At 50.4% G+C, this 23,712-nt stretch overlaps 1 protein-coding gene across 5 annotated transcripts in view; it reads left to right on the forward strand.

Moving 5' to 3' along the window:
- Positions 1-21,815, forward strand: part of SNX29 (sorting nexin 29) — a 597,448-nt gene extending 575,633 nt beyond the window's left edge. For 4 of the 5 annotated variants that reach the window (XM_024984883.2, XM_059881310.1, XM_024984882.2 and 1 more), the window contains one exon: positions 16,449-21,815. In XM_024984883.2, the coding sequence (XP_024840651.1) occupies positions 16,449-16,578 (130 nt within the window). In that variant the 3' untranslated portion in view covers positions 16,579-21,815. 5 annotated transcript variants of the gene reach the window in all.
- The last annotated feature ends 1,897 nt before the right edge of the window (positions 21,816-23,712 follow it).

Below are 23,712 nucleotides of genomic sequence, written 5' to 3' on the forward strand. Positions count from 1 at the left end.
CTGAGTGCAGAGGGAAGCCATGGAGGAGGGCAAATGGCGGGTGACTTTGAGTTGCAGAGGAATCAAGAGGAAGCAGGGAGAGCACGTGGGAATCTGTCCTAACAGTCCAGACAAGAGGTGGCGGTGGCCGGACCTGTGATGTTAGAGCAGAGTGGAATGTTGAGCGTGTATCTACAGGTGGAACCCAATGGGCCCATGCTTGGATCGGGTCAGGAATATAAGGGAGAGGGAGAAGCCAAGGTGGTGTGTTAGGTTCTGGTTTGTGCGATGAATAGGGTGGGGGAACTGCAGCAGTTACTAAAGTGAGGGCCGGAGAAGGAGCAGAAGTTTGATGGGGAAAATCACAACATGCATTTGGGCCACGTTCAGGACAGGAATGCCTATCGAACATCCATGTGGAAATGCCAAAAATTCCAGTGGGTCCATTGACTCTGGAGCATAAAGGCAGTAAGGCTAACGTGTAAGTCTGGGAATCTCTGGCATTTAGACACGTGTGATCCCCTAGGTCTCCATGAAATATCACATAGGCGCTGTTGACAGAGACGAGGAGAGAACCCAGGCCCAGGATGCTTGGAGGGGTTGGCCTTAAGTAGGAGCAGGGCCGTGTGATCCTATGTCAGGGAGGAGAGGAGCCAGAGCACCCCGTTTCTGGGTGAACTGCCAGGCAGGGTGGGTCGGGGATGGTCTGGGAAGAGGGAAAAAATGAAAGTCACTTCTGTGGGTAGGGCCCAGTGGGGTTAGCCACGAACTGAAAATACAGCCAGTAGCCCCATCCTGGGCTTTTGTTCCCGCAAAAGGATTTTGTTCTACTGCTTGGCTTAACTAGGGTGGGGTTTGGTCGGGCTTTGTGATCGGGAAGAGCAGCCATGAGGGGATGGGCAGTGATTACCATGGAGATGTGATGCGGGCTGATGTGTGAGAAGGGGACTGAGATGGGGTCAGTGGCGGGATTCAGAGAGGGAGCTTCATGAAAGACTGAGAGAGGGGTCCTAAAGGGCAAGAGCAAAACTCATCTAGCCCCTTTTCCCAAGAGCCTCTCGGGGTAAGATCCCCAACCTAGGACATGACGTATACAGACCTTTTGAGATGTCAGTTGAGTCAGATCAGGAGCCCCAGAACCCCGACTCTGGGTAACACCCCGCTCTGGATAAAAGGAGCTTTAACTGCAGAGGCTCCCAGCCAGGCACCTGGTGCAGCCCCGTCAGCCTCAGGGCCACCTGTAGCAATCAGAATCTCATCCGTTGTGGTTTGTTCCGTGAAGGGATGAAAGCTGGCACGTCCAGGCTCATAGGTAGACAGTGCAGTGTGTGGGTGGACTTGCGTGATCTTCCTGTAAACTAGGCCAAATGCATCTTTACATTTTTAATAGCACAGTTTATCCCAGGGACATGCCTGACCCCCATCCACCTGTCACTTTCTTTACCCACCCCCCTACACCCCCACCCAAGCTCAGCCACTCCCCAGAGTCCGGTTTCCAAGCACAAATGAAACCCGTTCTCACTCCCCCATCCGATTGGTCAACAGAGCCTTAGGGATGCGGTCTCTTCAGCACCTCGGGAGCGTCATCCCAACCCTGCTGCTTTGCCTTGCCCTGTCTCGGCTCTTTCCAGGATCCTCCTCCCAGGGCAGGGTTGCACCAGCCCCAAAACAGGGCTCCCTGTCTCTGGGGCTCATCTCTGTCCCATGGCTCCCAGCTCCATCAGGAGATCTTTAGAGGCTGTGCCTTCAAAGTAGGTTCCACCCCTCCTGCAGCCCCCCTGCCCCCCGCAGCCCCCACGATCCTCTGCCCCACGAGGCAGCCCCTGCCAGTCCTGCCCCCGCCACCAGAGCCCACATTGATGGAGAGCATCCCCTGGGTTGTCCTGTTTAACCCCACAGCCCCATTTGTGAATGGCAACCGTAGATTAAGAGCCTTTGCCTAGAACAAGACCAAGAAATTTCTTAAAATAGGTGACTATAGAGAAGATGCAGAGATGGGGGTGGTTGGAGCATGAAAAGGCTCACTCGAGGAAGGTAAATTCACAAACTGTAGAGTCTTCCCAGAGCCTTGGAGACTTCTTACCCCCGATCCCCCGCAAACATCGCCCTGCCACCTGCCACCCAGCCCAGAGGCTGAGAACACGGGCCTGGACTTCTGTCCTGCTCTGTGACATAGGACTCACGTGACATCACACAAGTCCCTCCAGCTCAGGAAGCCACCCTCCATGGCCGCTTCTTGAGTTTTCACATGTGAAACGAGACCTTCCCTCCCAGGGTTGGTGGGAGGGAGAGCTTCGTAGAGTAACACTGCTGAGCCCTGCGCCTGCCACACAGCAAGCCCGCTGTGAGCGGACCTGGTAGAATTACACATTGTCACTGTCACCAGTCTTTTCCAGGACACATCACCGACATCTGTGGCATTCTGTGAGCAGGATGCCTTGATTTAAAAGGATGTCAGATTTTAAAGCCGGTCTCTCTAGGAAGTAACCATTTTTTATATTGAAAGGTCCCACTATGAGAAATGCATTTGACGGTGGCCTGGAGAACCCAGACTTGCACCAACAGCTGTCGTCCACGGAGGGCAGGGTTTCAGGCTGTCTCTGCTCCTTTTCATGCCTGTGCGTGCTGGTTCCATTTCTCCCCTACAGTGAGCCTGGGTCGCTCCTCTTTAACTTCTCTACACCCTCCTGCTCCCCGCCTGCCGTCTTTTAAAATCTGGCTGTGCCGGGTCTCAATTGCCACATGTGGGCTCTAGTTCCCTGACCAGGGAGGGAACCCAGGCCTCCTGCATTGGGAGCATGGACGGAGTCTTAGCCATTGGATCACCGTGTGAGTGTCCCCTCCTCCTTCTTCCCTTTTTTAACCTGTGTGTGTGTGTAACCCCCGGGCCAGAACTCAGAGTAGAAAAGCCGAAAGTTGAAATGTTAGAAATCTATCAACAGAGAGCAGCAATCCCATCAGAGCACTACTGAAATCACGCAAGAAAGATCCTGAGACTACAGTACGGGATTTGCTGAAATGGGGTGTGCGGTCCCCCAGTGATAGATGTGCCCTCCCCAATTCAAGTTGTTCCCAAAGATCAGACCATCAGTGCTAAAGGCACAGCCACTTGGATGGCAGCTCCCAGCAAATGGAGTATTGACCGGCCCTCGAAAGCCACTTCCTAAGTGAAATGAACAGCAAATCTCTCCTTGAAATCACTTTCACTGATGAGTGGTTGAGACCACTGGATCAATTTCACCTCTGAGCTGGGAACGGGAACACCATGCCAATGTGCCCCCAGAGGCTTATTAAAAGAAATAGTCCTCCCCTCTCCAGGGCTCCTGGCAGGGGCCACTTTCACAAGGTTGGTCTCCCTCGGTGCCTTGATGGTGGCCAGCACTGGAGAGTGAGTTTCCGAACAAATGCCGAACACATCTCAGGAATGGGAGAGCAGGCAGGATGAAGGGGCTCCTGGGCTCAGCTCTGGTCCCCCATACCTGCAGGAGAGGAGAGGAAGAGGGTACCCTGGGGATGTCTGGGCTGTCTCCATGGGCAGCCATCAGACCTCAGGAGGCTGTTTGTCCACCGCCTTCCAGCTGAAGACCCAGTTCTAGCTGAGCTGAGTGCCACATGTAAGGTGTCAGCCCTGGGGAAGCCACATCCCCAGAAAGGTCCCTAACCCCGCGACAGGGGGTCTCTGCAGCTCAGGACAGCCGGCACCTTGCGGGCCTGGGGAAGGAAGCCATGGCACCATTGCCTTCCTGGTCTCCTGCCCGCTGGTTGGAACTGAGCCTCCAGGACGAACCCTTCACGGCCCCGGAAATGGCTCCAGCAGCCCCACAGGGTTGACAGGGCTCGGTGATGACTGGGCTCAGTTCCCTCCGAGAGAGAGTGAGCCACACTGGAGGCTGGCCAAAGCCGAGTTGAGAAGCAGGTGAAGAGAGGGGACATTTACTAAGCATCCTCTCTGCAAGCTAGCCATCCAAGTACAGAGTGCGTCCCTCAGCTGTCAACAGCCTTCCAGAGAAGATCCTGTAATACTCGTCTTCTTTTCTGCTTTTTAACATGTGCCATTTTAAAAACAGCCTTACTAAAATAGAGTTCACACACAATTCACCTATTTAAAATGTACACAAGTCAGTCGTCTGTAGGGACTTCCCTGGTAGTCCAGTGGTTAAGAATCTGCTCTGCAATGCAGGGGACGCAGTTCAGTCCTTGGTCAGGAAACTAAAATCCCACATCCGTGGGGCAACCGAGCCTGTGTCACAACTACTGAGCCCGTGCACCCCAACTGGAGAGTCTGTGCACTGCGGTGAAAGATCCCACATAACACAACCAAGACCCCACTGACTGTAACTAGGGCCCCATGGAGCCAAATAATGAAATTTTTTTGAATCAGATTTTAGTATATTCACACATATACACAGCCATCGCCACCGTTGTTTTTAGTGCATTTTTATCGCTTGGAAGAGAAAGCCCACACCTTGCTTGCTCCTGGAAATTACACACATTTACTTTGTCTCTCGAGATTACCCTGTTTTACCGTATAGAAACAGAATCATCATGTGGGTTTTTGCATCTGGCGTCTTCACCGAGCACCGCTGCAAGGCTCATCCATGCAGTAGCACATGGAGAGGGCAGGGTTTCTCTCTCCTCTCTCGGGGTTTCTCACCTTTGTTGTCGTTCAGTCACTAAGTCGTGTCCAGCTCTTTGTGACCCCATAGACTGCAGCACACCAGGCCTCCCTGTCCATCACCAGCTCCCAGCGCTTGCTCAAACTCATGTCCATCGAGTCAGTAATACCATCCAACCATCTCGTCCTCTGTCGTCCCCTTCTCCTCCTGCCCACAATCTTTCCCAGCATCAGGGTCTTTTCTAATGAGCCAGCTCTTCACATCAGGTGGCCAAAGTATTGGAGCTTCAGCTTCAGCAGCAGTCCTTCCAGTGGACATTCAGGGTTGATTTCCTTTAGGACTGGCTGGTTTGATCTCCTTGTCTGAATCAAACCGACATAAGATGGAAGAACAGGGGAAGCTCATCCAGGTTTGTAGAAGGGTCGTGTGACATGGGAGCCTTAGTAAGGAAGTGAAGACCCAAAGAAATGGCCTGGCCAAACCTACCTGCTGTTTCTTGAGCTGATTTTATATTTTGTGAACAGGAAGGATCAATTGTGAAAAAGTAACTAAACTGTGTGAGTAGGGCCAAGGAAGACAGTAATTTTAACAAGACCTATTTGTACAGAATTCGCTCCATCTCAGCTTCTCATCCTCAACAGTGAGAGCGTGACTTTCCTTCTGGTGTGGTGAGGACGTCTTTCACTTGGGAATTCTGTCTCCTGCTTTAATGAAAAATGGGAAGGTCAGAGTGTTTGCTTGCATTCACTTCCTTTCAAGTGCCTTTAACCCCAAAACAGTCAGTATGCAGAGCGGCCTTTTGGTGTGTGGTATATTCTGCCACCTTCAGCCGTATCAATGATTCATGCCTCCTGTGGCTGAGTAAAATTCCATTGAGTGGATAAACTACGTTCTGTTCATCCATTCCACCGATACACATTTGCATTATTTCTAAGTTCTGGCTGTTATAAATGATGCTGTTTTCCACATTCATGTACTAGTTTCTACGTGGACATGTTTTCATTTCTCCAGGGTGTATACCAAGAAGAATCCCCGGGTCACATGGTCATTCTGTGTTTAACCATCTGAAGAATTGCCAGACCGTTTTCCAAAGCTGCACAATTTAATGTCCCTACTGGCAGTGTGGCCGGGTTCTGATTTCCCATCTTTGCTGGCACTTACCTGTCTTTTCAACAATCACCATCCCAGTGGGTGTGAAGTCGTGTCTTATTTTGTTGGGGTTTTTAACGTATTTCTTTTTGGCTGTATCAGGTCTTAGTTGCAGCTTGTGGGGTCTTGTTGGAGCGCGTGGCCTCATGCGGCGCATGGCTTCTCTCTAGTTAAAGCACGCAGGCTCGGTAGTTGTGGCTCTCAGGCTTAGTTGCCTCAAGGCATATGGGATCTTAGTTCCCTGACAAGGGATCACCTTCCCCCGACACCGGAAGGCGGATTCTTAACCACTGGGCCGCCAGGGACGTCCCTCCTATTGTGGTCTTGATGTACGTTTCCTGATAAGGATGTTGAGCATCTTTCCGTGTGCTTGTTGGTCCTCTGCGTGTTGGCTATTCACATCCTTTGCCCGTTTGTTGATTGAGTTGTCTTTTCACTGTGATGCGATCCCTTCTTACAGGTGAGGAATCTCAGTCCCAGGGCGCATCAGTGACCATCCAGGCAGTCAGCTGGTAAATGACAGAGTCCGAGAATTTCTGTCCCCATGGTTCCTGCCCTTCTTAGCTGTGGAAATGGGGTGAGGTCACTGTCTCCTGGATGCAAGGTGCTCCTTCATGCGGAAAAGGTAGAGATTTTTAAATACAGCCTTTCTCAGCCAGGCTTCTTAAGACTGAAGTAAAATTTTCATGTGGTAGCATTTCCCCTTTTTGTTATATAGTTCTGTGAGTTTTGAAGGATGCGCAGGGTCACAGCACCACCGGAACAGCCCCCAGGACCCCCCAGTGCCTGTCTGTAGCCAGTCTCTGGCGCCCGCCGCTGCGGCTTCTGTCCCTATACTTTTGCCTTTTCCAGAATGTCTTAGGAAGGAATCAGGTGAGGTGCAGCCTCTGAGTCTGGCTTCTGTCATTTAGCAGAACGCCTTTGAGATTTACCCATGTTACCAAGAATACACATTTTGAAGGAGGGAACAACCATTTGGGGTGGTAAATGAGCCAGTGGTGATATCTAGGAAATGGTTTTTTTTTTTTTTTTAATTTACTATTAATATGCTTACATCTATGTTTATGGATGATTTTGCATAAGCCAAAGTAACCTAAAAACAGAGGTGAAGAAAAATCTTGGGTATTATATAGGAGGTGTGCAGATAATGAGAGGTGGGAGGTTAAAGCATCAGAGATGATAAGGCAGTATTCAGGAAACATGGCTCCATGTTCCCATCACAGCTCCAGGCAGGGTGACCCTGGTCTCCAGGATAAAGAGGCCATGGCCCTGAGAATCATATCCCTAGCGTGGCGTGCTCTGCCTGGTACCAGAGGAGCCTCAAGGTCATCTAGACCATTGGTTCTGACCGTCCCATGTGTGGTCTGGAACTTGTCCCAGAGGGCGTGTTCTCTAAGCAGGAGGAACCACAAGCAAAGTAGTAAGACCTCCCCTCACCTTTGCAAATAGTTGGATTGTGCTCATGTGTCTTATGTCTCCTTAGTTGGCAAATTGACAACCTGAGGTTGAGTTTTGTTGCCATTAAGACGTCATCTCGGGCCTTCTTTGCTGGCAGTCCAGTGGTTAGGACTCCACTTCACAGCAGAGGGTGCAGGTTTGGTGCCTGGTGGAGGAACTAAGATCCTTCATGCTTGTGATGTGGCCCAAAAGTCATCGCTTGCCACGGGCTGACTGGGTCCCCACCTTTGAAAAGGTAGTTTGTAGAACTCATGTAGACCAGAGGTGTCTACATCATCTGGGGGCCTTCCTGGCCCACGCAGACTTGGGCAGCTGCAGGCCCCGCCACCTGTCTTGCTCCCCATGGAGTCTTTTGCTGGCTGCTCTTCCTGCCCAGAAAGCCCTTTCCATCCCCCTCTACTCCACTGAGCCTTACCTCCCCCCCCCACCCCATCTCAGTGCTCAGGCCCCCTCCAGAGACCCTCCCAGCCCCTGACTCTACCGCTGTGTATATTCTTCATCATTTCCCCCTCTCCCTCCACCACCCCTGCCCTGTTTTGAGTAACTTAAGGGTAGAAACTGTTGTCTTGATGTCCCCAGAGTTTAGCACAGGGTCTGGCCTTATCTCAAGGGAAACAGTGGTTTGATCTTCCTTTACAGGAGGGTCACGATTTTTCCACCCTTGTTCCCCGATGGATCCACCTGTTTGCTCACTTATTTCCTTAAGCTGTCTCGAAACAGCCCTGCCAAATTCCAGAGCTCTTCTGTCTCTGTAAATTTTAGGGCTCCTCTTCCAGAAAACCTAGTCTGATCTCTTCAGAGAAGGTTTCTTTCTCCGTCTCCTGCCCCCAGGACAGACAGATGGAAGACTTGAGCTGTGGTAGTAAAAGGAATGGGAGGTATATTATTTTCCTTTTATTTCGGCCATGCCATGCAGCTTGTGGGATCTTAGTTCCGCAACCAGGGATCTGACCCACACCCCCTACAGTGAAAGTATGGAGTCTTAACCACTGGACCACCAAGGAACTCCCTTGAGGTTTATTTCTGTCATTTGTAAAATCTTTATAAAAGCTTCTACCCACTTCCTTTGATATATTGATGCCTCAGCCATCAGAGTTCTTAAGATTTTGCTGGCTAGAATTTGCCTGTGCCTCTGAATTTTATCTCAGAGATCCTGGGGTCTTAAGGAGCCAGTTATATTCCTATTTATAACAGATTCAATTCATATGTGTTGAATGATACATAAACAGTAGGGAGAACCAATATTATACCCATTTCACAGATCAGAAAACTGAGTCTTGGGGAGGAGATGTATCTTCCTCTAAGGTCCTAAGGGGTCTAAGTGAAGGCACCTAGGTTTTCTGCCTTTGAATATGGGGTTTCTATTATTCCATACACCTTTAGGATCTATTCTTATGATGGAGTGGGGCCTTTCTTGCCCTCCATACCCCCCTTTTCTTGTCTGCAAAATTGGGGTAGACATGTGTGCTCAGTTTTGTCTGACTCTTTGCAACTACTTGTACTGTAGCCCGCTAGGCTCCTTTCTCTGTCCATGGGATTTTCCAGGCAAGAGTACTAGAGTGGGTTATCTGCTTCCTCCAGGGGACCTTCCCAACCCAGGGATTGAATCCATGTCTCCAGCATTGGCAGGCAGATTCTTTACCACTGAGCCACTGTGGAAGCCCTGGGGTAGACAGACCTTCCGCATTAAAACAGAATCGGGTAGATGAGGAACATAATTTTGCCTTGCTCAGTGGTTCTGCTCCTGCCCAGACCCAGACTCACCAGCCCGCTTTATTATAACATCATCGTCAGCAGGAAGTAAAAAGAGCTTCTTGGTGGCCTGATTTCTATTGATGGGGCCAGGTGAGAAACACACCCCTCCTTTAAATCTCAGCAGTGCAGGTGGCTCACAAAGGCTGTAAACGATGAGGAATTGCGAGAACCAGCGTTGACACACACACACCAGCACCCACCCACCCACCCAGCAGGAAGCTGCTATATAATACAAGGAGCTCAGCTCCATGCTCTGATGACCCCGGAGGGCAAGGGAGGCTCAAGAGGAAGGGGATATGTGTAGCTGATTCGCGTTGTTGTACAGCACAAACACTGTAAAACAATTACACTCCAATGTAAAAAGTCAAATACAGGACTGTTGACTGTAGGTAGTGTTGTACAGATCTCGAACTTAACTCATCTTTTTTAAAATTTAATTTTATATTGGAATATAGTTGATCTACAATGTTTTGGTTTCAGGTGTATGTTCATTTTTTTAAGATTCTTTTCCCAGATAAGTCATTACAGAATATTGAGTAGAGTTTCCTCTGCTATATAGTAGGTCCTTGTTGATTATTTTACATATAGCAGTGTGTATCCGTTAATCCTAAATTCCTAATTTGCCCCCCGCCCCCAAACACGTTTCTCCTTTGGTAACCAAAAGTTTGTTTTTCAAGTCTGTTGAAGAACAGACTTGTTGAGTCTGTTTTGGTTTTGTAAATAAGTTCCTTTGTATCATTTTTTAGCTTACATGTAAGTGATACTACATGATATTTGTCTTTGACTTCCTTCACTAAGTACAATGACCTCTAGGTCTGTCCAGGTCGCTGCAGAGCACAGTATTTCATTCTTTGCAGCTGTAATGGACACGGCTGTATCCATTGTGTGTGTGTGTGTATAGACACATATATCTGTATTATGTTTATATAATATATATATACATTAATGTATGCATGTATGTATACACACACACACTTTTTTTAATCCATTCCCTTCTCAGTGGACATTTAGGTTGCTTCCATGTCTTGGCTGTTGTAAACAGTGCTGCAGTGAACATTCAGTTCAGTCGCTCAGTCGTGTCCAACTCTTTGTGACCCCATGAATCGCAGCACGCCAGGCCTCGCTGTCCATCACCAACTCCCGGAGTTCACTCAGACTCACGTCCATCGAGTCAGTGATGCCATCCAGCCATCTCATCCTCTGTCGTCCCCTCCTCCTCCTGCCCCCAATCCCTCCCAGCATCAGAGTCTTTTCCAATGAGTCAACTCTTCACCTGAGGTGGCCAAAGGACTGGAGTTTCAGCTTTAGCATCATTCCTTCCACATTAGGGTGTATATATCTTTTCAAATTACGGTTTTGTCCAGATAAATGCCCAGAAATGGGATTGCAGGGTCATACAGTAGATCTATTTCTAGATTTTTAAGGAACCACCATACTGTTCTCCATTGGGATTGTACCAATTTACATTCCCACCAACAGTGTAGGAGGGCTACGTTCTCTCTCCAGCATTGGTTGTTTGTAGATTTTTTATGTTAGCCATTCTGATCAGTGTGAGGTGACACCTCATTGTAATTTTGATTTGCATTTCTCTAATAACTAGCAATATTGAACATCTTTTCATGTACCTCTTGGCCATCTGTATGTCTTCTTTGGGGAAATGTCTACTTAGGTCTTCTGCCCATCTTTTGACTGGGTTGTTTTTTTGTCATAGAACTACATGAGCTGTTCATAAATTTTGTCGATTAATCCCTTGTTGGGTACTTTGTTTGCAAATATGTTCTCCCATTCTGTGGGTTGTCTTTTGGTTTTATTTATGGTTTCCCTTGCTGTGCAAAAAACCTTTTTAAGTTCCACTAGGTCCCATTTGTTTATTTTTGTTTTCATTTTGATTATTCTAGGAGATAAGATACTGCTGTGATTTATGTTCAAAGTGTTCTGCCTGTGTTTTCCTCTGGGAGTTTTATAGTATCTGATCTTTAGTCCATTTTGAGTTTAGAACTTAAGTCAATTGAGACATTTTTGCCTGTCAATTAGTAACTCCCTACTCACCCCCTCCCTCATCCCCCTCTGAGTTCGACTATTTTGGACACCTCCTGTAATTGGAATCATGCAGTTATCTGTCCTTTTGGCTGGCTTGTTTCATTTAGCAGGAGGACACTATACTATTGCATATGTCAGCGTTTCATTTTTTCTTGTAAGGCTTGCATATTGCTTTGTATGGATGAAACTTTTTTTTTTATCCATTCATAGAGATCTAAGTTATTAATAATTGCACATCTTGCCTCTTGGGAGTGCAGAGAGAGCACTTCCAGATCCTGATTTCTATTCTTTCCGATAAATATTTACTCTACCCTAGAAGCCATTCCAAGCCGATGAGACACTTGCCCGAGGAAACGCAGTGCACTCTCTCCTCACTCCCACAGTGCCATCTCTGAGTGGCAGCCCCAGGCAGGAGGCTTAGGGGCAGGCAACCCCCCTATCCCCCTCCCCTCTGCTGATCCTCACATAGTAGGTGCCTTTGGAGAAACCAAATGAAGTACCAAAGCCCTGGCCCCATGACTCAGAACTGTCCCCCACTCCGGCCTTTCTCCAGTCCTCTGAGGAGCCGGCTCCTCCAGGGACCACAGGCCCTCACCTCCCAAGCCGGGCAGGAGAGTCAAGGGGAGAGAGATTTGAAGAGGCTGCACTGCTGGCTTTGAAGATGGAGGCAGGAGCCGTGACCCTTAGAGTGCCTGGAAAGGCTGGAAAGGCCAACTTCTGGCCTTTAGAATCTCCCTTGGAGCCTTCCGGGGCTTCCCAGTGATAGCTTATGGTGAATGATGTCGGATTCCTGATCTCTGAAGGAGGAGATTGAGCTTCGGGACCAGGCTTGATCACTCAAGAGCTTTTGTGTAGCAAAGTTTTATTAAAGTAAGAAAAGGGACAGAGCAAGCTTCTGACACAGACATCAGAAGAGGGATGGAGAGTGCCCCCCCCACTAGTCTAAGCAAGGGAGTTATATAATTTAACTGGTTATTACAAGAAATCAAAAGAATGTCTCAAGGTTGTTCAGTTCAGTTCAGTCACCCAGTCATGTCTGACTCTCTGCGACCCCATGAATCGCAGCACGCCAGGCCTCCCTGTCCATCACCAACTCCCAGAGTTCACCCAAACTCCTGTGCATCGAGTTGGTGATCCCATCCAGCCATCTCATCCTCTGTCGTCCCCTTCTCCTCCTGCCCCCAATCCCTCCCAGCATCAGTCTTTTCCAATGAGTCAACTCTTTGCATGAGGTGGCCAAAGTACTGGAGTTTCAGCTTCAACATCAGTCCCTCCAATGAACACCCAGGACTGATCTCCTTCAGAATGGACTGGTTGGATCTCCTTGCAGTCCAAGGGACTCTCAAGAGTCTTCTCCAACACCACACTTCAAAAGCATCAATTCTTCAGTGCTCAGCTTTCTTCACAGTCCAACTCTCACATCCATGCATGACCACAGGAAAAACCATAGCCTTGACTAGACAGACCTTTGTTGGCAAAGTAATGTCTCTGCTTTTGAATATGCTATCTAGGTTGGACATAACTTTCCTTCCAAGGAGTAAGCGTCTTTTAATTTCATGGTTGCAGTCACCATCTGCAGTGATTTTGGAGCCCCAAAAAAGTCTGACACTGTTTCTTCATCTATTTCCCATGAAGTGGTGGGACCAGATGATCTTAGTTTTCTGAATGTTGAGCTTAAGCCAACTTTTTCACTGTCCTCTTTCACTTTCATCAAGAGGCTCTTTAGCTCTTCACTTTCTGCCATAAGGGTGGTGTCATCTGCATATCTGAGGTTATTGATATTTCTCCCGGCAGTCTTGATTCCAGCTTGTGCTTCTTCCAGCCCAGCGTTTCTCATGATGTACTCTGCATAGAAGTTAAATAAGCAGGGTGACAATATACAGCCTTGACGTACTCCTTTTCTATTTGGAACTAGTCTGTTGTTCCATGTCCAGTTCTAACTGTTGCTTCCTGACCTGCATATAGGTTTCTCAAGAGGCAAGTCAGGTGGTCTGATATTCCCATCTCTTGAAGAATTTTCCACAGTTTATTGTGATCCACACAGTCAAAGGCTTTGGCATAGTCAATAAAGCAGAAATAGATGTTTTTCTGGAACTCTCTTGCTTTTTCGATGACCCAGCGGATGTTGGCAATTTGATCTCTGGTTCCTCTGCCTTTTCTAAAACCAGCTTGAACATCTGGAAGTTCACAGTTCATGTATTGCTGAAGCCTGGCTTGGAAAATTTTGAGCATTACTTTACTAGCGTGTGAGATGAGTGCAATTGTGCAGTAGTTTGAGCATTCTTTGGCATTGCCTTTCTTTGGGATTGGAATGAAAACTGACCTTTTCCAGTCCTGTGGCCACTGCTGAGTTTTCTAAATTTGCTGGCATATTGAGTGCAGCACTTTCACAGCATCATCTTTCAGGATTTGAAAGAGCTCAACTGGAATTCCATTACCTCCACTAGCTTTGTTCGTAGTGATGCTTCCTAAGGCCCGATTGACTTCACATTCCAGGATGTCTGGCTCTAGGTGAGTGATCACACCATCGTGATTATCTGGGTCGTGAAGATTTTTTTTGTACAGTTCTTCTGTGTATTCTTGCCACCTCTTCTTAGTATCTTCTGTTAGGTCCATACCATTTCCATTATCGAGCCCATCTTTGCATGAAATGTTCCTTTGGTATCTCTAATTTTCTTGAGATCTCTAGTCTTTCCCATTCTATTGTTTTCCTCTATTTCTTTGCATTGATCACTGAGGAAGGCTTTTTTATCTCTCCTTACTATTATTTGGAACTCTGCATTCAAATGGGAATATCTTTTTTTTCTCCTTTGCTTTTCTCTTCTCTCCTTTTCACAGCTATTTGTAAGGCCTCCCCAGACAGCCATTTTGCTTTTTTGCATTTCTTTTCCATGGGGATGGTCTTGATCCCTGTCTCCTGTACAATGTCACGAACCTCATTCCATAGTTCATCAGGCACTCTCTCTCTCAGATCTAGGCCCTTAAATCTATTTCTCACTTCCACTGTATAGTCATAAGGGATTTGATTTAGGTCATACCTGAATGGTCTAGTGGTTTTCCCTACTTTCTTCAATTTAAGTCTGAATTTGGCAATAAGACTCACTCCCATAATATACATTTTAAGATAACAGGATCAGTCGGAAGCTGTTCAGGAAGGAGAAACTGTCCTCAAGCAGGAGACAGTGTTGTTATATAATCCTTAAGCTGAGTTGTTTGTTGTGTAATTATCAGTTCTGGGCTTAAAGAAAAAACTGTATTACATGACTAAGACTAAGGAATGTAGAGGAGAAAAAAAGACGTTTGTCTTTTCCTCCTTGAGAATTCCAGACCCTTATCTCCTCCTCGGGGACCCCGGATTTCTTATCAACCTGCCTAGGAATTGACTCTCTCACCAGGTGGCTCAGCAGTGAAGAACCCACCTGCCAATGCAGGAGATGCAGGTACAGTCCCTGGGTCGGGAAGATCCCCTGGAGAAGGAAATGGCAACCCACTGCAGTATTCTTGCCTGGGAATCCCATGGACCGAGGAGTCTGGTAGGATATACAGCCCATGGTGTCAGAGAGTCAGACACGACTGAGCACACACACTGGTACATCTTGAGTGAAGTCGCTCAGTCATGTCTGATTCTTTGCTACCCTGTGGACTGTAGCCCTCCAGGCTCCTCTGTCCATGGGATTCTCCAGGCCAGAATACTGGAGTGGGTAGCCATTCCCTTCTCCAGGGGATCTTCCCCACCCAGGGATCAAACCCAGGTCTCCCTCATTGTGGGCAGATGCTTTAACCTCTGAGCCACCAGAGAAGTCTGGTACATCTTGAGCGTGGCCTCATCACACCCACTGAGGCCTGCCGGCCTCCAGAACTGTAAGACATCTTAGTGTGTGCTAGCGTGCAGCAGCTGTGGGAAATAAGACCGAGTTCACCGCCTGTACGTTCACAGCCCCAGCCCTGGCCCTGTGTGCTTGGAGCAGTGACCTTGGCAGTGGGCACTTCAAATGCAACCAGACCAGGGACATCACCTTCTTGAGTCCTCCAGCTGCTGCCTCCACCCACTGCTCCTGTGCCCAGAGCCTCGGGGCCCCACCCCCCATCCCAGGCCCTTCCTACCTTGCTTGGGACTCCCCACTCAGGCAGGCTTTGTACCCTAAGTCTTAGAGTGAGCGCATGATGCTTTTAGCCCTCCTTCGGACTGTGAGCTCCACAGGGTCTGGAAGAATCCATTTTGCTGTTTACCCCTAGTGCCTTGCACAGTGCTTGGCCCACGTGGGTGTGCAAAGATTCATGGAGTAAACAGGTATATCCTTCAGGTGTTTTCTGTATACCCCTTCTACTGTGCTGTAACGTGGGTTGGAATTGAGAAATGGAATATTTCCTGCCATATCAATAAACAAAGGCTGTCATAGGCATCAGTAATTATGGATGGTGACCCCCCTGAGGAAACTCAGGAAGGAAAGAATACCCACCATCTAGCAGCCATCAGATTGCCGGCACTCCTTACTGTGAGCCCCTGGGAAACTCAGGATGAGGAAACTCGATACTGGCCCCAGACGGCTGAGGTGCACATCAAAGGAAGAGTCAGCCCGGGCTCTTGCATCTTCCCGTACATAGAAAAGTGCTAAATCCCTTAACTTGGGATACCTGGTTTTCTTTAAACAACAACTTTTTGACATTCAGACTGCCTGCCCTTTGTTGCAAAACTTCTTTTAATATATATAACCTGGCTCCCCTCCTTGCCTCCTCGGAGCAGGTCTCTCAGGGACACTTGAGATGCTTTCTCTCGGCTTGAAGTCCAAACACTCCCAATGAATAAAACATAACTCTCAGCTTTTAGGTTGTATTTTTTAGGTCTGCAGAAGTGTACACCCTCACTGGCCCGTAAACGCACGTCTGTTCCCCTTTGTTCGTGGGCTGCCGCCGTCTTGCGATGTGAGGGCTTTATATCCAGGACCAGCGAGCCCCTCACACTGGACTTGCAAGTAGTTCCCCATTTTTGGCTCGTTCACGCAGTGCTGTTGTGAACGCCCTTACAATTAGACGTGGGCAGACCTCTGATTATTCTTTTAGGATCGACTCCACCGGAATTCCGTCTCCTGGGTTTTCGCATCTTTTGACTTTTAAATGCAATATTCTCCAAAGCAGTTTTTTTCTTTTCTCTTTGAAAAATGCCTTTGCTGGAAGATCAGTGAAAATGGTGAGAAGAAAGCCAAGACCAGAATCTTCTTTCATCGACTTAAAAGAGGGTCCGGAACTGTGGCCCCACAACTGTGCTGGTCACGGCAGAGAGGAGGTTTATTTCTCCAGGTTGTTCTCGCCACCCAGCCAGGCAGCCGCCGTGGCCCTGAGCCACTCCCGCTGCTCCCCTCTCCCCCCTCAGCCCCCAGGGGCTGCCCTGCCTGTGACCAGTTGCCCTCAGAACTCCTGACTTACCCCGATTCTCCCCACTCTGTCTTACAGCGACATCACCCCTCCCGGAGACGCACTAACCAAGAACAGCCGGCCCAAAGTGGCTTCCCGCTTCCCCAAGCTGGCCCGAGGGCACCCCAGGGAGACACGCAATGTGGAGCCCCAGAGCGGTGACCTCTGACCTCGCCGGTACCCCGGACTTGGGCCCTACGTGCTGCGCCAGCCGTCTTCACCCCGGCCACGGCAGCTGGCCCCTGCCACCTCGGAGGGACCACCCTACCCCCACCGGTGAACCCCAGAGAGCACACCTGCCCTGCCAGGCGTGTGACACCCCGATTAAACTGGGCTGTGTGAGAGCAGGGCGGCTCCTCGCTGGACGGATGTGGACACGTGGGCCCTGCTCTCCCCGCGCCCCACCTTGGGCCTCAAGGGCCAGGCATTCCCCTTCCTCCAGCCCAGAGGCCAACTGGAGGGCTCAGAGTCAGAGCCCCCTGGTCGCGATGCACAAGTCTGTCTCATTTGGTCAGAAGTTTCATTCACCTCTTGACTCTTTCCCACGTGGGAATTCGAATGACTGTTACTTCCCTACCCCCGTTTAATGTAATTGCCTGCTACAACCTATGAACACGGAGGGGGAGCTAGTTCCTTTCCGCATACGCCCCACCAGGGATCAGTAGACACCCTAGTTCTTGCCACCAGGTTCCAGGGAGACAGCCCCGTGGCCTTCGTGCAGCAGCGCCATTAGGGATGAGGAACGGTGGCTCTTGGAGAACTTCCTACCTCCTCTCTGGTTGGTTCTGGAAGGACTGGCCCCTGTAGGAAGCCTACATGTACCTGGTCAGGCCAGCCATCAGCAGCAACCTAGTGACCTGAACCAGAAAGCCCTGAGCTATCTAGGGGTTGGTGGCCTTGGCCGCCAAAGCCAAGAGGAGTCCTCAAGGCTTTGAAAGACTCGGTTCTGGGAAGTACTTCAGAAGCTTCTGTGGGCCTCTGGGGGTTCTGTGGAGCTCAGCGTGACTCTCTGTGAACTTGGGTGAATGTGACTCACTCTGAACAAATCATGATTGTCCCCTAAAGACAGCACATGTGTTGTTGGCCAGTATGCTCTCGGTGGGAGCAGGGCGCTGGGTGCATCCCAAGATTGACCCCTCTGCTCCCCCCATTCAGAGAGCACCCCACCACCAGCAGCAGCAGTTGGGAACAGGAGGAGAACAGCATCAGGTCCACCCGTGGGACCAGAGCTGTTTGGCCAGTTTTAACATCCAGAAACGTGGAACTCTTCCCTACCCTGGGTAGGAGTCACCCTCAGCTGCTGATACAAAGGACCAAAAGGCGGCATAAATGTGTGAAAAGCAGAGGGCTGAGCACACCTCAGCCCATGCCTGGGTGAGCAATGTGGGTCATCATCGAGCCTGTAGTGGAAACCCTGGAAGGGCTGTGCCGCACGCCCCATGCTCACCAGAGGGAGGCGTGTCAGAACTGACGTTTGCACACGGCCCTCCAGGGACTCAAGGAGGCTGCAGCAACTTCAGAGGGGACATTCTACCTGGTGAGCTAGGCCCAGGGGAGCGACACGAGCCGGCTGTCCTGCATGGATGGAGGTGGCAGTGTGTGTACGTGGGGGCCCTGCTGTCGGCCTGTGGGGGTCAGAGGACCCAAGGGACAGCGTGTCCCAGAAAGGCAGCATGGTTGGTTTCCCCCTCGTGTGCCCAGGGATCCACTGCGCATGCACCGTGCTGGAATCCCACGCCCCAGAGCACTGCCGTGAACATAGAGCCCTCCTCCACCCAGGCCTCCGGGACCATCTGGAAGTTCCAGCTGCCCCAGAGCTCCGCCCCGCACGTGGCGCCCTCCACAGGGGTCACTTTGAGGCCAGCTGATGGCTGCACAGCCAGATCTGAACCCAGGGTGTCTCCTCTCTGTTCACGTGAGACCCAGAATAGATCCAGCGCCCCAACATTCTCCAGGGTTCTGATCAGCCAGGCTGTGTTGGCGCCTGACCCCAAACACATCTGAGAACGATTTCTAGCCTCACCTTCTCCAGCTACCCCACCAGGAAGCGGCTTTGACGTTCTGTGCATGGAGTGAAAAAACAGCAAAAAAAGAAAAAAAGGCACCCAGAGCTACAGCAGACAGATGCTGAGCGGGAGGGAGACATAAGAGCACTCTCGGCCTGTATTTGGAAAGGAGCAGCTCTGCCTTCCTGTTTTTAAAGCTTAATTATTCATGGGAAGCTTGCCCTGCCCTCCCACACGTGGGTTGTAGAAAGCATGTTCCTAGGGGCCCTGCGGGGGCCCCTCCAGGCTGCTTGCCCTCTGTGCCCCCGTTTCTGTGACCCTGCAGAAACCCCGATCTTCAGTCCGTCTGGTTTCAGCTCAGATACGCACGTGACATGCACATCACAGCTCCTCCTCCAGCCTTACCTCTGGAGTCACATGGAATGTTCTGCCATGATAGAGCCCTGCTCACCAGGGGAGTGGGGTGGACTTAGAAGGGGCAGACCACCAGCTCCTGGAGAAAGAGAACAAAACCCTGAGGTCCAGGCCGGGATGTGGCTCACAGAATGCCACCCCCCCGAGGCCGTGTCATCATCTGTGCATCCACCCCCCAATCTAAGTCAGGAGGCAGGATGTCCCCCCTGCCCCCGAGACCCATCAGGTGAAAGACAGCCCCCCAACAAAGGACCAGCTGACGCTGGCTTCTGTCTCCTTGATCAAAGATTCTTTAGCACCTAAGAAAGCGCTCCCCATTCTTCAGAAAGGAACAGAAGGGCCCTTCTGTCTCCAGGCCTTGACCCTCTTGGCGCCCCACCTGCCCTGGGAGCAGGAAGCGCCCCCTCCAAGTCCCCAGAGCACAGTCCAGCAGGCTGTTCAGGGGTGGCTTCAGCCGGGTTGGGATGGAAGCCCAGCCAGGTCCAGCTCCGTTCGCATCTCAGAGAAAAAGCAGAGACATCTCTCCTTAAGAGAAAACCAGAGCTCCCAGGGAGTGAGGGCTGAGGCTGGTGTATACCTCACCAGCTTTCTCGGCCACCGCTCCGCAGCCCCTGTGGAATCCTGGCTCGAAACTGCACAGATCTCTCTACAGTCAGGCCCTGGGGGAAGAGGCGGCTTTCCCAAGAGGCTGTTGCACCTCAAGGAGGTCACCGTGAACACCATAGCCTGGCCCATCTAAGGGCTTCCTGGCCACAGAAGGATCACTGACGGAGCTGCAGAGACAGGGTACCATCCTGTGAGTCCTGGCAAGAGGTGCGAGCAGTGAGAGAGAGGCTGGTGAGCCGGGGTGTGTGGACCAGGTGTGGTCGCTCGGGGCCTGTTAGGATGCCTTCTTTGATAACCGCTGGATTCGACAGCACTGCCAGGCTGTGTTGTGCCTTTCAGAACACAGAGGCAGTCAAAGTTGTTTACACCCCAGGACTGGTAACACAGCTGCAGCCAGTTCCGAGAGGCAGCGGGCACTGGAGGCCCGAGAATTCATCCCCAGATTTTGGGCCCGGAAACAGGAAAGAAGTCCCTCCGGGCAGCCCAGGGGATCCGAAGCTTTGCTGCTTTTGTCTCCTGACACCCAGCGCCCTGGCATCTGGGGCCTGGGGTGGCCTCTTTGCTCATGAGAGAGTGTGCCCACCAGAGGGCCCGGTCCCAGGGTCCCAGGCCTCAGCCCCCGTACCTCACCTGCTCACCTTCACAGGGGTGCAGCCTGGAGCCGCCAGCTGGCCCCACACCTAGAAACCAGAGCCCGTTCTCAGGTCCCAGCAGACCTCTCCTAACCAGTCACCTTCAGCATCCTTCATCCCTCAGCCCGGCAGCTTGGTGCCAGCGCCCGTGCACAGGAGGCGCCTTCCTCTAGGAGGAGGATCTCGCCTGGGCGTATCACTGACTGGATCCTCAGCCTGGAGCTGGGATGGGCAGCCTCCAAGACCTGTCAGAGAAGGACCCTGAGCAGGAGCATCTGATGAGCTAAGAGCTTTCTCGAAGGAGCATGCCACGCTCAAGCTGCTACCCCAAAGGCAATAATTGTCTCAACTCTGCCTCAGTGTCCCCCTCCGGACAGTGCCACCCATGCTGAACCTCACCCCCGGGCTGGGTGCCCCCGGCAGGCAGGTGTCTGCTCACGAGCAAGGCCTTTTGCAACGATCATTTTTCAAAATACTGCACGTCGCTGCTTTACGTGTCTGCTGTTCAGATTGGCTTTCTGTGTTTATCGCACAGTTGCAGCACTAGATATTTTATCTAACCTTGCCAAAAATTTCATTTTTCCTGTTTCCCTAACACGTGGTCTTGATTATGTGTCTAAAAGAAAACTTCAGCTCCCGGATCGATAGGCGTGAGCAGGGAGCACTGCCCACTTCCACGCTCTGAGCAGAGCAGCCCTCTGTCCGGCCCACAGTGGAAACGCCCCTCCCTCAGTTCGTCTCGGCATTTTAGACCGTCCCGTTTGCCACCCTTGCCTGCTGCCAGGAATGGGCCTGATTTTGGTAGTTCTCAGTTCTAACAACCATATTGAATGGGTTTCCTTACTTAATCAATTTCTGAAGAGAAGCAAAAAAAAAAAAAAGAAAACTGGTTTTTCTAAAAGATGGGTGAGCTTATACCAAGGATGAGCAACCCCACTAGAAGAATAGAAGAACGTCCGGATCCACGAGGGTTTCATGGTCCAGGGATTCAGTTGTTTGTGGCACAGGGATGATTTGCCATCCTCACCGAAGACCACTAGCTGACCTGCCAAGATGCCCCCCTTGCCCTCAGATCCCATCACTGCCTTCACGAACTGCAAGGGGAGAGGCCATGCCCCTCCGGCAGTTCTCTCTGCCATCGCTTGAGGCCATACAAGGGGACGACCTTTGCAACAGCTGGGACGGAAGACACAGAAGACGGGATCGCAGGTTTACAACCAGCATTGAGATGAGCTGGAGAATGGGCATTGCCAGGAGTGAGAGGGTGGTGGAGCTAATTAGGGCCTTCTTATTACCTGGGATCCATCCTGGAAAGAATGTCTTTACCTCTGTAACCTTAGCGGCACCATCTCCAGCATCACCATTTGGTAAAACACACTGCTTAACTCATCAGATGCTGACTTGGTGGTGGAAGAATTCTTTTGACTACAGGCTCCATGGTGACCCGTGAGTGGGTCCCCATGAGCCGTCTGTTCGAGGGGGAACCGGCGACAAATCTGGAGTCTATGGTCTGGATGGAAGCAAGGCTGAGAAGCCCACAGATGGGCTGCAAAACACGTGGTATTATCTTAACTACCCTCTTCCGTTACGGTTTACAGGATAGAATTTTTAAACAAATGTGTTTAATTTTCTAAAATCTCTTGTATTAAAATTTTCCTTTGGAATAAGCTGTGGTAATTTTGTTACAATCTAGTTGAGACACACCTCTTTACAATGACAAAATTAAAACGGTTACATTTTCTAAATTAGATACTCGGTTTATGGTCTAATTCTCCGCGTCCATTCTTTTTCAGCAGTTGGGGATTAGGTGAAGTTTCAGTATACATTATAAAAACTTCTTATAAGGCCCTTCACCATTTCACATGTTACCCTGAACAACATGATTTGATTGGACAAGCATCACTTTTATTTGAAGTAGAGCAGGAGCTTATGTTGAGTTATTAGGCAGATCTATATTAATTGGAGATGTAGCATCAAAATTCTATACAGAAAAAAAATTCCCTTCATTATAGGTTCCTATTCACTCAGAAACCATTTTTGGGCACCTACTGTATACCATCATGCCAGGCCCTGGGCATACAGCAGTGGCCAAGGCAGAAAAGACCCCTGCCTTCTTGGACTAAGATTCCAAGTAAGACAGATGGACAATAATGTATATTTCTGTGTATCTGTCTATCTACACACACTTCCCTGGTGCCTTAGCAGTAAAGAATCTGCCTGCCAGTGCAGGAGACGCCAGAGACACAGGTTCAATCCGTGAGTCAGGAAGATCCCCTGGAGAAGGAAATGGCCAACCTCCACCCGAATTCCCGGGAACATCCCATGGACAGAGGAGCTTGGTGGGCTACAGTCCTTGGGGTTGCAAAGAGTCAGACACGACTGAGCATGCGTGTACGCGTCTATCTAAACACACAGACCCTGTTTAAAATCAGCCCTGCAGACAGTTACCGACCACCGTAAGCTCCACAATGGACTTGGAGAAAGATCTCCTTCTAACAGTTCAAGCCAGGCTTTCTCGGCCTCACACCGATGACATTTGTGGCTGGATAGCTCTGGGGCGTGAAGACTGTCCTGTCACTAGTGCGATCAGCCCTGGTCTCCAACCCCTAAACGCCCTGGAACCTTTTCTGTTCTCACAACCAGATGTGACCACACATCCCTGGAGTGAGGAATGGTCCCCTGTTGAGAACCCTGAGGCTAGACCAGGGATTCTCTTGGCAAAAGTGACATTTAAGTTATGACCTGAAGGATGAGAAAAAATGCTACGCAGTCCCCTGCTCCCCACCCCAAATTTACATTGGCTTAAAAAATTCACCCCCTGCAACCAGGTATCTAACCTTTTTAACCAGGATAGTAAGAGGCCAGGTTGGCTTCCCTGGTGGCTCAGACGATAAAGAATCCGCCTGCAATGCAGGAGACCCAGGTTCGATTCCCGGAATCTGGAAGATTCCCTTGAATGGCTACCTACTCCAGTATTCTTGCCAGGAGAACACCATGGACAGAGGAGCCTGGTGGGCTACAGTCCATGGGGTCGCAAAGAGTCGGACATGACTGAGTGACTAAGCACAGGCTCTAATGAGATCGGTATTTAAAAGGCATCCCAGCAAATCACGGGAGATGCTGCCCAGGGGCCCACAAGGGATGCTGCAGACCCCTCAGCCCGGGGCCGTGGGAAGGGTACTTCCAGGCTGATACGAGAGAGGAGGGACCAGCGCTGGTTTTCGAGGGCGTGTACGTGGACCACATTGCGCCTGCGCTCTCCAGCCTCCAGGTCACTTAACCCTTTGGCCACCACAGTGCATCCCCCATTTGGACAGATGAGAAAGAGAAAACTACGTGCAGGCCGAGTGTGGGCCCTAGTGCCCCAGCCTCGAGGCGGAGGAGCAGCAGGACTGTCTCCATCGTGCCCACAGCCAGCACTGTCCTGGCCACACTGTGATCGGCCCAGGCCACCCTCCCTCACATCCAGTGTGCATGCAGCACCTCCCCGTTCTCTCTGGCCTCTCCCAAGGGATGTCTCAGCTCCTCAGCCATCTCCAAGCACAGCTGACCCCCCAGCTGGAGGCTGTCTCCTTGATTATCCTCAGTCCATATTCCCAAGGGCTTCCCTGGTAGCCCTACTGGTAAAGAATCCGCTTGCAACAC

Source organism: Bos taurus, chromosome 25 (assembly GCF_002263795.3).
Source record: "Bos taurus isolate L1 Dominette 01449 registration number 42190680 breed Hereford chromosome 25, ARS-UCD2.0, whole genome shotgun sequence".
In the NCBI taxonomy this organism is placed as follows: domain Eukaryota; kingdom Metazoa; phylum Chordata; class Mammalia; order Artiodactyla; family Bovidae; genus Bos; species Bos taurus.